This window comes from Trachypithecus francoisi, unplaced genomic scaffold (assembly GCF_009764315.1).
Source record: "Trachypithecus francoisi isolate TF-2019V2 unplaced genomic scaffold, Tfra_2.0 Lachesis_group15, whole genome shotgun sequence".
NCBI classification, from domain to species: Eukaryota; Metazoa; Chordata; class Mammalia; order Primates; family Cercopithecidae; genus Trachypithecus; species Trachypithecus francoisi.
This window is the reverse complement of record NW_022681460.1, coordinates 68,493,594-68,506,248: the sequence shown is the minus strand read 5'-3', so window position 1 is coordinate 68,506,248 and position 12,655 is coordinate 68,493,594. Positions and strand designations below refer to the sequence as shown.

General features: G+C 35.7%; 1 protein-coding gene across 4 annotated transcripts in view; it reads left to right on the top strand.

The window, feature by feature from the left end:
• The window catches only part of STXBP5 (syntaxin binding protein 5), a 207,442-nt gene that overhangs the window by 72,728 nt on the left and 122,059 nt on the right, over positions 1–12,655 (top strand). For all 4 annotated transcript variants that reach the window (XR_004442912.1, XM_033235135.1, XM_033235134.1 and 1 more), the window contains exon 7: positions 3,237–3,320. Coding sequence is in view for 3 of the 4 variants with exons in the window: in XM_033235135.1 (XP_033091026.1) it covers positions 3,237–3,320 (84 nt within the window). In the remaining variant the exon portion in view is untranslated. The remainder of the gene's footprint in view (positions 1–3,236; positions 3,321–12,655) is intronic.

Genomic DNA, 12,655 nt, shown 5'->3' with positions numbered 1-12,655 from the left:
ATGCTTTGTATTAGAAATATGTGCATATCTTAGCTCCCCTGAATTTGAAAGACTCCTTGAGCACAAAGGTAATATTTATACAGGTTTCTATTTTCCCTAGCATCTAACTTACAATAAAAATACCAACTACTCAATATACAATTATATGAATTATATATATAATTCATTCTATAAATAATGAGGATGGAGTAACTAAGTTATATATATAAAATTTTAAAAATATTAGGGTGCTAGAATAAACTGTATTATCTAAACTTTGATTTTTTGTAGACTCTTTCCTGTTTGCAAAGAACTCCTAGACATTTTGTCATTGAACAATGATGTAAGGTGATAGGGCAGGTTCCTTCAGTGCTAACTTTACAGGTGGATACTGCCACATTAAGTAAAGGTCTTGGCCAAGGAAGGTTAGACATTAGATAGGTTAGACTTATGATAGGAATAGCCACCATTTATTTAATTCTATGTGTCAGGCACTGTGCTGGCCACTTTATATACACTATTTCATTTTATCTTTTCAACAAATTGTAAATTAGAAATTTCCCTTACTTTACAAATGATAAAACAGAGACTTGGTGACATTATTTGTTCCATAGCTCCAGAGCTAGACTTTGGCAGATCTGAGATTTGAAGAGAAGTTTCTTTAATTTCAGCCCAGGAGTACTCTCTGTTATGCTAAGCTTTCTTTCTAGATATAGATTGGTTATGTATGTTGTAGAGAAATGTATTCATATTCCACATACACACTAATGCTTTTTCAAAGAGAAAAATTCGACAGGAATTAGTCATTAGTATATAAGCTCATTAACATCTCTGGGTTATAAAAGATTCCAGTAGGAATAAGCATTGAAGAATTTTCCAAGTTTAATTAAGTGCTCTATCTTTAGTTTTCTATTTTTAAATATTTATTATTATCTTGCTTTTGTAGGGAAAGGAATTGAAAAGCTAGAAGATTATGGGCATAAAACTCTAACCTGTTGTCATATATTTCTAATATCCTTAGAATACTAGGGCTGGCTAGAGAGGTTAAAGTTTAACCCTCTTAAGTTATTAAGGTCTGGATAGATAAAGTTATTTCCCTAAAGTTATATGGCTATTAAGTGGCAGATTTAATACTAGAACTCAGGTTACTTATAAGGTCCTAAGCAGTGCAGTGCTATTTACAGGGTACATCAACCCTTACATTTCATTCTTTTTCTTCTCTTTCCTTATTCCTGAAGTTTCTCTTTTCTCAAATGCTGTATCACATGTCCAAAATATTTGAAAAGAGTGGGAAAAGAAAGAGGAAACTAATACTATTTTTTTCCAGAAGGTGTATCTCAGTTGCCTAGGTGTATCTCAGATTACCTAGGAAAGAAGAGATAAGGTCAGAAAAATTGACTGTATTCTGTACTAAAGTAGGAAACCTTATTTTGTTAGTTTTGATAGCTAGCCCTTCCAGCTGCCCCTGTACTCTGAAATCTTCTAAATTTGTCCTATTAAAATTACTGGTTCTGCCCAAATTTTTTTTATATCCCCAGATTACCCAAACAGATATAGACTAATCATTTTTCTAATTATTAAACAAATATTTAGTGTGTGTCTACTATGTATTAGGAAGTGTATTAGATATTAGAGACATATAGATGAAAATGCATAGTACTAGGTTAAGAAAAGGAGCATCTTAATTTCTCTACAGGAACTGGGTAGACTTAACCAGGAAGCAACACTGAATTTAGACTTAAAATATTAGTAGAGGATTGCTTATTGAATGAAAGGGGAGGAGGTTTTAAGCAGAGGAAATCTCATACTGAGATTTGGAAAATACTGAGGTGGGGTCTGGGGGCAGCACAGGTTCTGTGGGCAGTGTATGTTGTTTGTGAGGCAGGAATATGCATACCATTCTGAAATAGATGCATTCATAATAAGTATTTATAACATATCTGGCCCTGTGTGTTATGTTAGAGGTATTGTGGTAAACAAGATAAAAACTAATCTTTGCCCAGATAAACCAGTTTTACAGACTGCACAATAATTCAGATAAGGAAAAGTCCATTATTATATTGTGTGGTGATCCTTCAGATTTAAAAAAAATAAATAAATAAGTGTTATTGGAGCACATAGAAAGGGTATTGACTTACATTTGGTAGGTCATGGAAGGCTTCCCAGAGGAAATGATCACTAAAGTAACACCTGAGAGATGAGTAGGACTAGTCAGGCAAAAAGGATGACATTCAAATGGAGTGGCCCAGGTAGTGAGGCAGCATGTACAAAGGCTCAAAGGTAAGAGAGAGTATGAACTTAAGAATATACTATAATGTATTGAGTGGCCGTGGTGTGGTAAGGTATGGAACTGGAGAGGTAAACAGAGGTCAAGCCATGATGGATCTTGTAGATCATATTACTGAATTTGCAGTTTATCCTAAAAATAATGGTGTGGCATTTAAAAGTTTTAAACAGAAGCATACATTACCCCATTTGGTTTGTATTCTAGAACCGTTACTCTAGCTACAATATGAAATGGGTTAAAATAGGAGCAAGACTGGAGTCAAGGAGACCCTAAAAGGAATCTTTGTGTCTTGAACCAGGGAAGAGGCACTAGAAATGAAGAGAAGTAAATTAGATAATAGAATGTCATTTAAATTTACATGGTGATTTTACCTGTTGGAGGAGAGACCAGAGTTACGAATGACCTCTAGGTTTCTAGCCAGTGCCACTGAATAGACATGATAAGGAATGGTGAGAGACACTGCAACAGGGAATTCCAGAGAAGCAGAGTAGAGAAGAGTATAATTAATTCTATTTGGGGCGCATTTACTTTGAGGCTTTTGTGTAGATAAGTGGAGATGTGGCCACTAGAATTATGTGTCTGAATCTCACCAGAGGGATGTAGGCTGGATATGATTTGGAACTAATCGATATATAGATGGAATAGATGAGATTGCCTCATAGTGTGTAGAATTTGAAAAGTTTGTAAACTTGAAAATACAGAAGTTTTGAAAAGACTTCAAAATGGTACTGTTTTTGTTTTCAAAAGTCAGTTGTATGTTGAGTCCCTGATCATCAAAGACATATAAATATGCCATGCAGTGTTCTCATTTGTCATTTGTGTGATTACTAATTAGCAGTACAGATATTTGTTTATATCATACATTTATACTCAACGCATGTGAATGATTGTAGTTTTTTTCATTGTCAGCAAATAAATGTTTTATAATTGATATCATTCTTAGGTAATGTGCCTTTTTCTTTTATCACAGCTTTTGATTGGCTTTGAATCCGGAACAGTAGTTTTATGGGACCTCAAATCAAAGAAAGCTGACTACAGATACACATATGATGAGGTAATACTATTTTTGCTAGTAAAAGCTATGGTCATTTCTCTAATATAAAGCAGTTTCTCTAAAAACTTAATTGGTTAGTTTAGGCAAGCTTTGTAATTGCAATAGCACACAATTTATTTTTTACAATAGATAATATGTTCACACAATTCAAAAGATACAAAAATCTTTTTCCCACCTGCCATTTGGTTATCTAGTTTCCATACAGGTACCATGTTACCAGTTTCTCTCATGTTTTTCCAGAGAGACTGTGTGCATTTACAAGCAAATTCATAAATATATTCTATTTTTTCTTTTGTACGAATGATAATATACTATAGACATTTATAATCCTCTAACTTTAAGAACCAGTAAGGATTAATTGTGATTGATAGATAGGCCTTTTCTCTCCTCTTGCTCCTCGCTTCCCTTCCTTACCTTACCTCTCCTTTTTTGGCATTTATTTATTGAAGATAGAATCTTCCAGATGCTGGCTTTTTCTGGCTGCATCCCCATTGTCTTTAACATTTTTTTCTTTTTTTGCCCTCAGATTTCCTATAAATTGGATAATTTACTGAGGCTTGATCAAATGCAGGTTTATTTTTCATTTTTGGCAAGACTACTTCATAGATGATACCGATACTCATTTAGCTAGTGGAACCTTAGTGTCTATTTCAGATGTTGGAAGCCAGTGGTGGTTAAGGCTGAGATCTGTTACTGTATAGTAGTTGCAAAATAGGAAACATTCGAATTCTGTCTTTCCTTCTCTACTTATTATGTAGGTCACTTCAGTAAAGAGAACGTTTCTCTTATCTGCTATTCGTTTATATAATAAGGACAGTTCATATAGCAAAGACAGGATAAATATGTGATTCTTTCCCTTTATTTTAATATTCATCTTAAGGGGTTCTTCTATAATAGTTTCCATGATGACCAATTTATTCTTAGTTTTAGTTTCACTATGTGCTCAACAACTTAAACATATTTGATGTACTTCAGTCCACTGAAGTTATAGTTGCTTTTCACATTATCCTAACTTTGGTCAGTGTACCTCCTCCCTACTGATCTATATATTTCTGAATCAAATTTAGAATAAGGTATTTTTCCATGGAACTATAACTTATTTCAGTACCATGTCTGGTGGCCATAATTTAGACATCAAGAGTGTTCATGGTTTCCAGTTCAGTGAATACAGCTATATCTAGGAAATGTGTAAGTGGTTAAGATAAAGTACATCATAATCTTAATAATAATCATATTGAGATGTTCAGTTACTGAAACATCAGAGCACATTGAGTAATTGTAGCAACATTTGACTACTTTGCACATGTTTGTACATTATCTTTGTAGGCATGACTGAAAGGGAATTCCCTTTGTTTTTATGACTGTATGCTTTTTGCTGCTTACTAGTCAGAATCTTCAAATTAAACAAGCATGTTTTGAATAAAGAGTTCCTACATTTCTGTGTAGTTGTGATCTGTAATTGTGGTCCATAGATGAAAGCAGATTTTAAAACTGAATATTTTGGTTTTGCTTATTATTTTAAATAGTGATCTTGGCTTGAGCCATTATGGAGTCACAGGGACTAGTTTACCTTCTTGCTTTAAACAAAGAAACTGGGCAGGATATATGAAACAACAGTTTTCAGCAGTTAGACAGCAGGTCATGCAGAACAGGATTATTTAGAGAGGAGAAACAAAGAAGGTAAACCCCTCCATTGCTTTAGCTAATGGCCTGAAGAGATTTTCCAGTTCTTAGAACATGAAGAGGGAACCTAGGTGGAAGCTGAGAAGTCTCCCTAAGTTGAAAAGTCAGAGTTGGGAAATTGGGGAAACTAAGACATCTGCAGCTTAGAAGGCAAGGAATTAGAGAGCAAAGAGCTTAGAAAGAGAGTTATAGAAGTCTACAAGAGGACCCGTGTCCTGAGTCTTCAGTTGAATACTGACTATTGCATGGATATAAGGCTTGGATAAGATCCACCAGAAAGGAAACAGTAGAACCATCTCTGTAGCACAAACAGGACTGGGAATAGTTCACATTCCCAACAGAGTAGAGAAACTTTGTAATACACAGGGTATGAGAAAGGGTACTCAGAAAGCTGTTGTTTCAGTGGTAGAATTAAACTAGCCCTATACTAATAAAGGCTGGCTTAGTTCATCCTAACAAATCTTTAAAGCAAACTTTGAAAGGACTGAAAGGACTAAACTGTTTTTAAGTACATAACTACATCCTAGGAAAAACAGCCAAAAACATTTAGAAGAATATGAATAGTAGCCCAATATAAATTGTACAATGTCCAGCATCCAAATAGAGATATATGAAGTATGCAAAAAGCCAGAATATATGACCCATAATGAGAAGAAAATGAAAATAGAAACACTCACAAATGACAAAGATGATACAATTGACATCAAGGATATTAAAACAAGTATTATTAAATGGACTGCATATGCTTAAGAAAGTAGATGAAAGCATGAACATGTTGAAAAAAGACATGGCAGAAATCACACAAGTGGATTTTTTACAGATGAAAAATAAAATAAGGTGAAAAATACTATGAATAGTACTACCAAAGGATTAATAAGCTTGAAGAAATAGCAGTAGAAACTACTTGATATGAAAGAATGGAGGAAAAAAGAACAGATCGTTAGTGAACTGTGGTACAACTTCAAGCAGACTAATATGTGTATTTTGAATCCTAGGAGGAGAGTGGAGAGAAAGTATGTTTGAAGAAGCAGTGACCAAAAGTTTCAAAGTTGATGAAAACTATATACTCAGAAATTCTAAGAATTCAATGAACTGTAGGCAGAAGAAACACAAAACAAACTACATAAAAGCACAATTTTCAATTCCTGGAAACTAGTAATAGAGAAAATCATAGGAACAATTAGAGGAACTTTAAAAGCTAAATTAAATACAGGGGAGCAGAGGCTGGGCGCGGTGGCCCTCACCTGTAATCCCAGCACTTTAGAAGGCCAAGGCAGGTGGATCACGAGGTTGGGAGATCGAGACCATCCTGGCTAACATGGTGAAACTCTGTCTCTACTGAAAAACACAAAAAATTAGCGGCGGGCCCCTGTAGCCCCAGCTACTTGGGAGGCTGAGGCAGGAGAATGTCGTAACCTGGGAGGTGGAGCTCGCAATGAACTGAGATTGCGCCACTGCACTCCAGCCTGGGTGACAGAGCAAGACTCCATGTAAAAAACAAAGAAAAAAAACAGCAAATTTTGGTTTCTTAGGTAGAATGTAAGCCAGAACACAGTGGAACACCACCTTCACAGTACTGAAAGAAAAATTTGTCAACCTAGAATTTTATACCTGGTGAAATTTTTTTTTTCAAAAATAAAGGCAAAATAAAGACTTTTATAGACATAAAAACTGAAAAAATTAATCACTTGCAGACCTCAACTAGAAGAAGTTATGAGATGGATATTTGGATCTATTCAAAAGAATGAAAGACTCCAGACATGGCAAATATGTGGTAGATATAAAAACTTTCTCATTTTTTAAATCTAAGAGATCATTAATTATCCAAGCCAAATATAATAAAAGTGTATTATAGGATTTTTGACATACATAGAGGTAACAAACAGACAATAATAGCAGACAATAATGGCACAATGATCAGAAGACAGAGGACCGTTAATAGATTATTATTTTATACATAAAGTAGCATAATATTATGTGACAGTAGACTATGATAAAGATATGTATTATAAATCCTAAAGGAAATACCAAAGCAATGACAGCAGCAACTCAGAAAGTTAAGCTAAATATGAAATAAAATGAGAATTTAAAAATATTCAATCCAGAGGACGGTAGAAGGGAACAAAGAATAGACGGAAGCAACAGTGAACAAACAGCAAGATGGTAGATTTAAATGCAGCTATGTCAACAATCAGATTAATAGTTTAAACACCCCATTAAAAGATAGCGATTATCATATTGGATAAAAATGCAAAATCTAACCACATACTGTCTGTAAGAAACCCACTTTTAAAGATACAGATATGTTGGAAAAAAAGATAGATGGAAAAAGTAATATTAGCAGTAATCAAAAGGAAGCCGAAATGACTATATTAATATCAACAAAGTAGGTATCAGAGTGTTTCACCCACCAGCTGAGTACGCATTCTTTTCAGCTATACACAGAACATCACCAAGACAGACTGTATTTAATGTCATAAAATCAATCTCAATAAATTTTAAAAGATTAAACTCATACAAAATGTTATTTTACTATACAATTAAATTAGAAATCAGTTATATAAAGATAGACGGAAAATCTATAAATATTGAAAAGGGAAACAACATACTTTTAAATAACCCACGAGTCAAAGAAGAAAACAAAGAAAATTAAAGTATTTTAAACTGAAAAGAAAGATTTACCATGTCCTGTGGGATGCAGCTGAATTATCCATTATAGCATTAAAAGCTTTGTATTAGAAAACAAGAAAGGTTTCAAGCTAGTGGCCTCAGCTTTCACAAGAAACTAGAAGAAAAAGAGCAGATTAAATCTATAGTAAGCTGAAGAACTGAAATAATAAAGAGCAGAAATCAGTGAAATAGATAACAGAAAAATAAATAAAACTGATAAAATTAAAAGCTGGATTTTTGTGAAGATCAATAAAATTAATAAACATATAGTCAGAGCGGTGAAGAAAGAAAGACACAGATTACCCATTGTGGAGGTGAAAAAGGATATCATTTCAGTTTCTACAGAAATACAGAGGGACTGATAAGGAAATATGTCCTTAATGCCAATGAATCCAGCAATTTAGATGAAATGGAGAATTTCCTTGAAAGATCCCAAATTTCTTGGAAGTACCAAAGCTCACTGTGAATGAAATACTTAAGTAGCTCTGTAATTTAAGAATCAAAGTTGTAATGAAAATGTTGCCCACAAAGAAAAGACCAGGCTCAGAAATCTTGCTGGTGAGTTTTACCAAATAATACCTGTTGTACTTAGACTCTTCTTAAAAATAGAAGAGAAGGGCACACTTTGCAACTCAATTCATAAGGCAAGCATTACCCTTTTAAAAAAACTAGAAAAAAAAATTATAAGGAGACTACAGACCAGTATCCTTGGTGCACACAGATGCCTAAGTCATAAAACTTATTCTTAACACACATTAATATACAAAATGAAAATCATGTGTTTTAAATAACAGTGGTGTTAGGTATAAATTCTAACTTCTAAATTAACTTGTTGTAAACTGAGTAAAAATTTCTGGCTTTGTTTCCGTGAATTTATGCTATTCTGTCATCAAATTTCATTTTCAGTGCCGTTTTTGCCAGGTGTACAGTTTCAGATATTCAAGAAATTATTATAGTCATAATTCTTTCTCACTAAGAGAGTTAAAAATTTAAGATTTTAACAAAGCACTACCTTTGCCCTCCCCTAATATTTATGTTCTATTCAATGGTATATTACTGTATTCAAATTTATTTTTATTACACAGGCACAAATGTATTAAATGACATAACAATTTTGGACATTTCTAATATAATTTAAGTTCTTAGTACAGCTTTAATTGTTCATTTGGTCTCTTGGGGGTGATTCAGATGGGTGGGAGTAGTGGGAACAGAAATGTATCTTTGCGCCCTTGAGCTTTTGTTGCTTTGTAACCATAGTTATTTTTTTAATTGACAAACTCTACTCTACCCTGGTTGTGTCTCAATGATAGATTTTGAGTGTGCTTGGATAGTATTCTTAATATTTTACAGATATTTTCTACAGATGATACTTCATCTGTATAAAATTTTATCTCTTTAATGGACATTCCTTTTTTTTTAGGCTATAATGTATTAAAATATTAAGTATTGGCCAGGTGCAATGGCACATGTCTGTAATCCCAGCACTTTGAGAGGCAGAGGCAGGAGGATCACTTGAGGCCAGGAGATTGAGATTGGCATGGGCAACATAGCAAGACCCTGCCTCTACAAAAAGTAAAAAAAAAAAAAAAAAATTAGCTAAGCCTGGTGGCGTGTACCTGTAGTCTTATCTACTTAAGAGGCTGAAGTGGGAGGATGGGTTAAGCCCCGGAGTTCAAGGCTGCAGTGAGCTACGATCATGACACCGCATTCCAGCCCTGGTGACAGAGCAAGACCCTGTTTCTAAAAATAAAGTATCGATATTCCTTTTGTAGTAATCAGCGTGGCAGAAAAGAAATGCAGTATTACTGATATTTTAAGACAATAATACTTTATGAACATCTTTATTTTATGATTATTCTTTGTCATGTATCTAGGGTCATCTATTACTGTCTTTTTTTATTTTGGTTTCATGTTGGTTTTTCCTGGTAGATTGAGAAGCATCACAAATATTGGTAGTAAAATATGATGAAAAAATAATTTGCGCTTTGCTAGCTCTCTCAGTACATTTAAGTCTCAAGACCATCAGAAACCTTTAAAAACAAAAAAAAACGTTGAGGCCAGGCACCGTGGCTCATGCCTGTAATCCCAGCACTTTGGGAGGTTGAGGCGGGCAGATCACGAGGTCAGGAGATCAAAACCATCTTGGCTAACACAGTAAAACCCTATCTTTACTAAAAATACAAAAAAATTACCTGGGCATGGTGGCAGGCACCTGCAGTCCCAATGAATTGCTGGATTCATTGGCATTAAGGACATATTTCCTTATCAGTCCCTCTGTATTTCTGTAGAAACTGAAATGATATCCTTTTTCACCTCCACAATGGGTAATCTGTGTCTTTCTTTCTTCACCGCTCTGGGAAGGCTGAGGCAGGAGAATGGCGTGAACCCGGGAGGCGGAGCTTGCGGTGAGCTGACATAGTGCCACTGCACTCCAGCCTGGGTGACAAAACAAGACTCTGTCTCAAAAAAAAAAAAAAAAAGAGCTTTGAAATAATATGTTTGCAACTCAGCACAGGAATCATAACAGCTTTAAATGAATTTTTTGTGTGTGTTATATATATTCATGGAAGCATTTATTCCCTTAAGGGTTTTTTTCTCCTATATTTAGATTGGTGCTTTTAAGTCAGCTTATTTTCTGCTTATTTTTACAAACATACACATGCGCACACACACAAATACACTTTCCCAAAGGTAAAACAGTACTTAAAACAATGAATAATTTGGTCACATTTTCAAAATAACAGAAGAAAGTTCCAGTTGCATTATGTTATTCATTCATTCATTCATTCATTCTTTAGAGGCTGTCTTACTCTGTTGCTCAGGCTGGAGTACAGTGGGGTTGCGGGAGGTTACTTTTAATGGAAAGGGCAGTGGTTTCAGTTTATAACTGTTTATAATCTTTAGAGAGAAAGGAAAAAAGCTATAAATAATTTAATGTCCAATGTATAATAACTTTTATCAACTACCTTACAAAATGTATGATTCAATAATTGTCTCATTTAATTATATAGTATTATGGTTGTCTCCCTTCTATGGTGTAACTAATATTGAAAAGTTCACAAGTTTAAAATACTAGGACAAAAGCTATACAATTTTATGTATTATTTATATATGTAAGAAATCATTCATGCTGTAAGCATGTACTTTATTTGATTATATAAGAATAATAAAACAACAGTATTTTCAATATTTTCATGTATTTGCAAATGTTGTAATTTTAAATGAAAGTCTACATTATACATTTTCTTTTGTCATTTTTTGGCATTTTTCTAAGGTCTTCGACAATAATAGATAGTTACATTGGGAATTAATGCAGCTTTTGAATGGAATGTTAAATAACATCTATGAGAAAATTATTTTAAAATATTTAAAATTAAAAATATTAATTAGTATATGTAACGTAAGAGCAGCTGGATTAGGATTTATTAATAAATACATTTATGAGCAAGATGCCCGAATAGGAACAGCTCCAGTCTCCAAATCCCAGCGCGAGCGACACAGAAGACCGGTGATTTCTGCATTTTCAACTGAGGTACTGGGGTCATCTCACTAGGGAGTGCCGGACAATCGGTGCTGGTCAGCTGCTGCAGCCCAACCAGCGAGAGCTGAAGCACGGCGAGGCATCGCCTCACCTGGGAAGTGCAAGGGGGAAGGAAATCCCTTTTCCTAGCCAAGGGAACTGAGACACACAACACCTGGAAAATCAGGTAACTCCCACCCCAATACTGCGCTTTAAGCAAATGGACACACCAGGAAATTATATCCCACACCTGGCCGGGAGGGTCCCACGCCCATGGAGCCTCCCTCATTGCTAGCACAGCAGTCTGCGATCTAACTGCAAGGCAGCAGTGAGGCTGGGGGAGGGGCGTCCGCCATTGCTGAGGCTTAAGTACGTAAACAAAGCCGCTGGGAAGCTCGAACTGGGTGGAGCTCACAGCAGCTCAAGGAAACCTCCCTGTCTCTGCAGACTCCACCTCTGGGGACAGGGCACAACTAAACAACAACAACAACAAAAGCAGCAGAAACCTCTGCAGACGCAAACGACTCTGTCTGACAGCTTTGAAGAGAGCAGTGGATCTCCCAACACGGAGGTTGAGATCTGAGAAGGGACAAACTGCCTGCTCAAGTGGGTCCCTGATCCCTGAGTAGCCTAACTGGGAGACATTCCCCACTAGGGGCAGTCTGACACCCCACACTTCACAGGGTGGAGTACACCCCTGAGAGGAAGCTTCCAAAGGAAGAATCAGACAGGTACACTCGCTGTTCAGCAATATTCTATCTTCTGCAACCTCTGTTGCTGATACCCAGGCAAACAGGGTTTGGAGTGGACCTCAAGCAATCTCCAACAGACCTACCGCTGAGGGTCCTGACTGCTAGAAGGAAAACTATCAAACAGGAAGGACACCTATACCAAAACCCCATCAGTACGTCAGTATCATCAAGGACCAGAGGCAGATAAAACCACAAAGATGGGGAAAAAGCAGGGCAGAAAAGCTGGAAATTCAAAAAATAAGAGCGCATCTCCCCCTGCAAAGGAGCGCAGCTCATCGCCAGCAACAGATCAAAGCTGGTCAGAGAATGACTTTGATGAGGTGAGAGAAAAAGGCTTCAGTCCATCAAACGTCTCACAACTAAAGGAGGAATTACGTACCCAGCGCAAAGAAACTAAAAATCTTCAAAAAAGAGTGGAAGAATTTGATAGCTAGACGAATTAATACAGAGAAGGTCATATACGAAATGACAGAGATGAAAACCATGACACGAGAAATACGTGACAAATGCACAAGCTTCAGTAACCGACTCGATCAACTGGAAGAAAGAGTATCAGCGATTGAGGATCAAATGAATGAAATGAAGCGAGAAGAGAAACCAAAAGAAAAAAGAAGAAAAAGAAATGAACAAAGCCTGCAAGAAGTATGGGATTATGTAAAAAGACCAAATCTGTGTCTGATTGGGGTGCCTGAAAGTGAGGGGGAAAATGG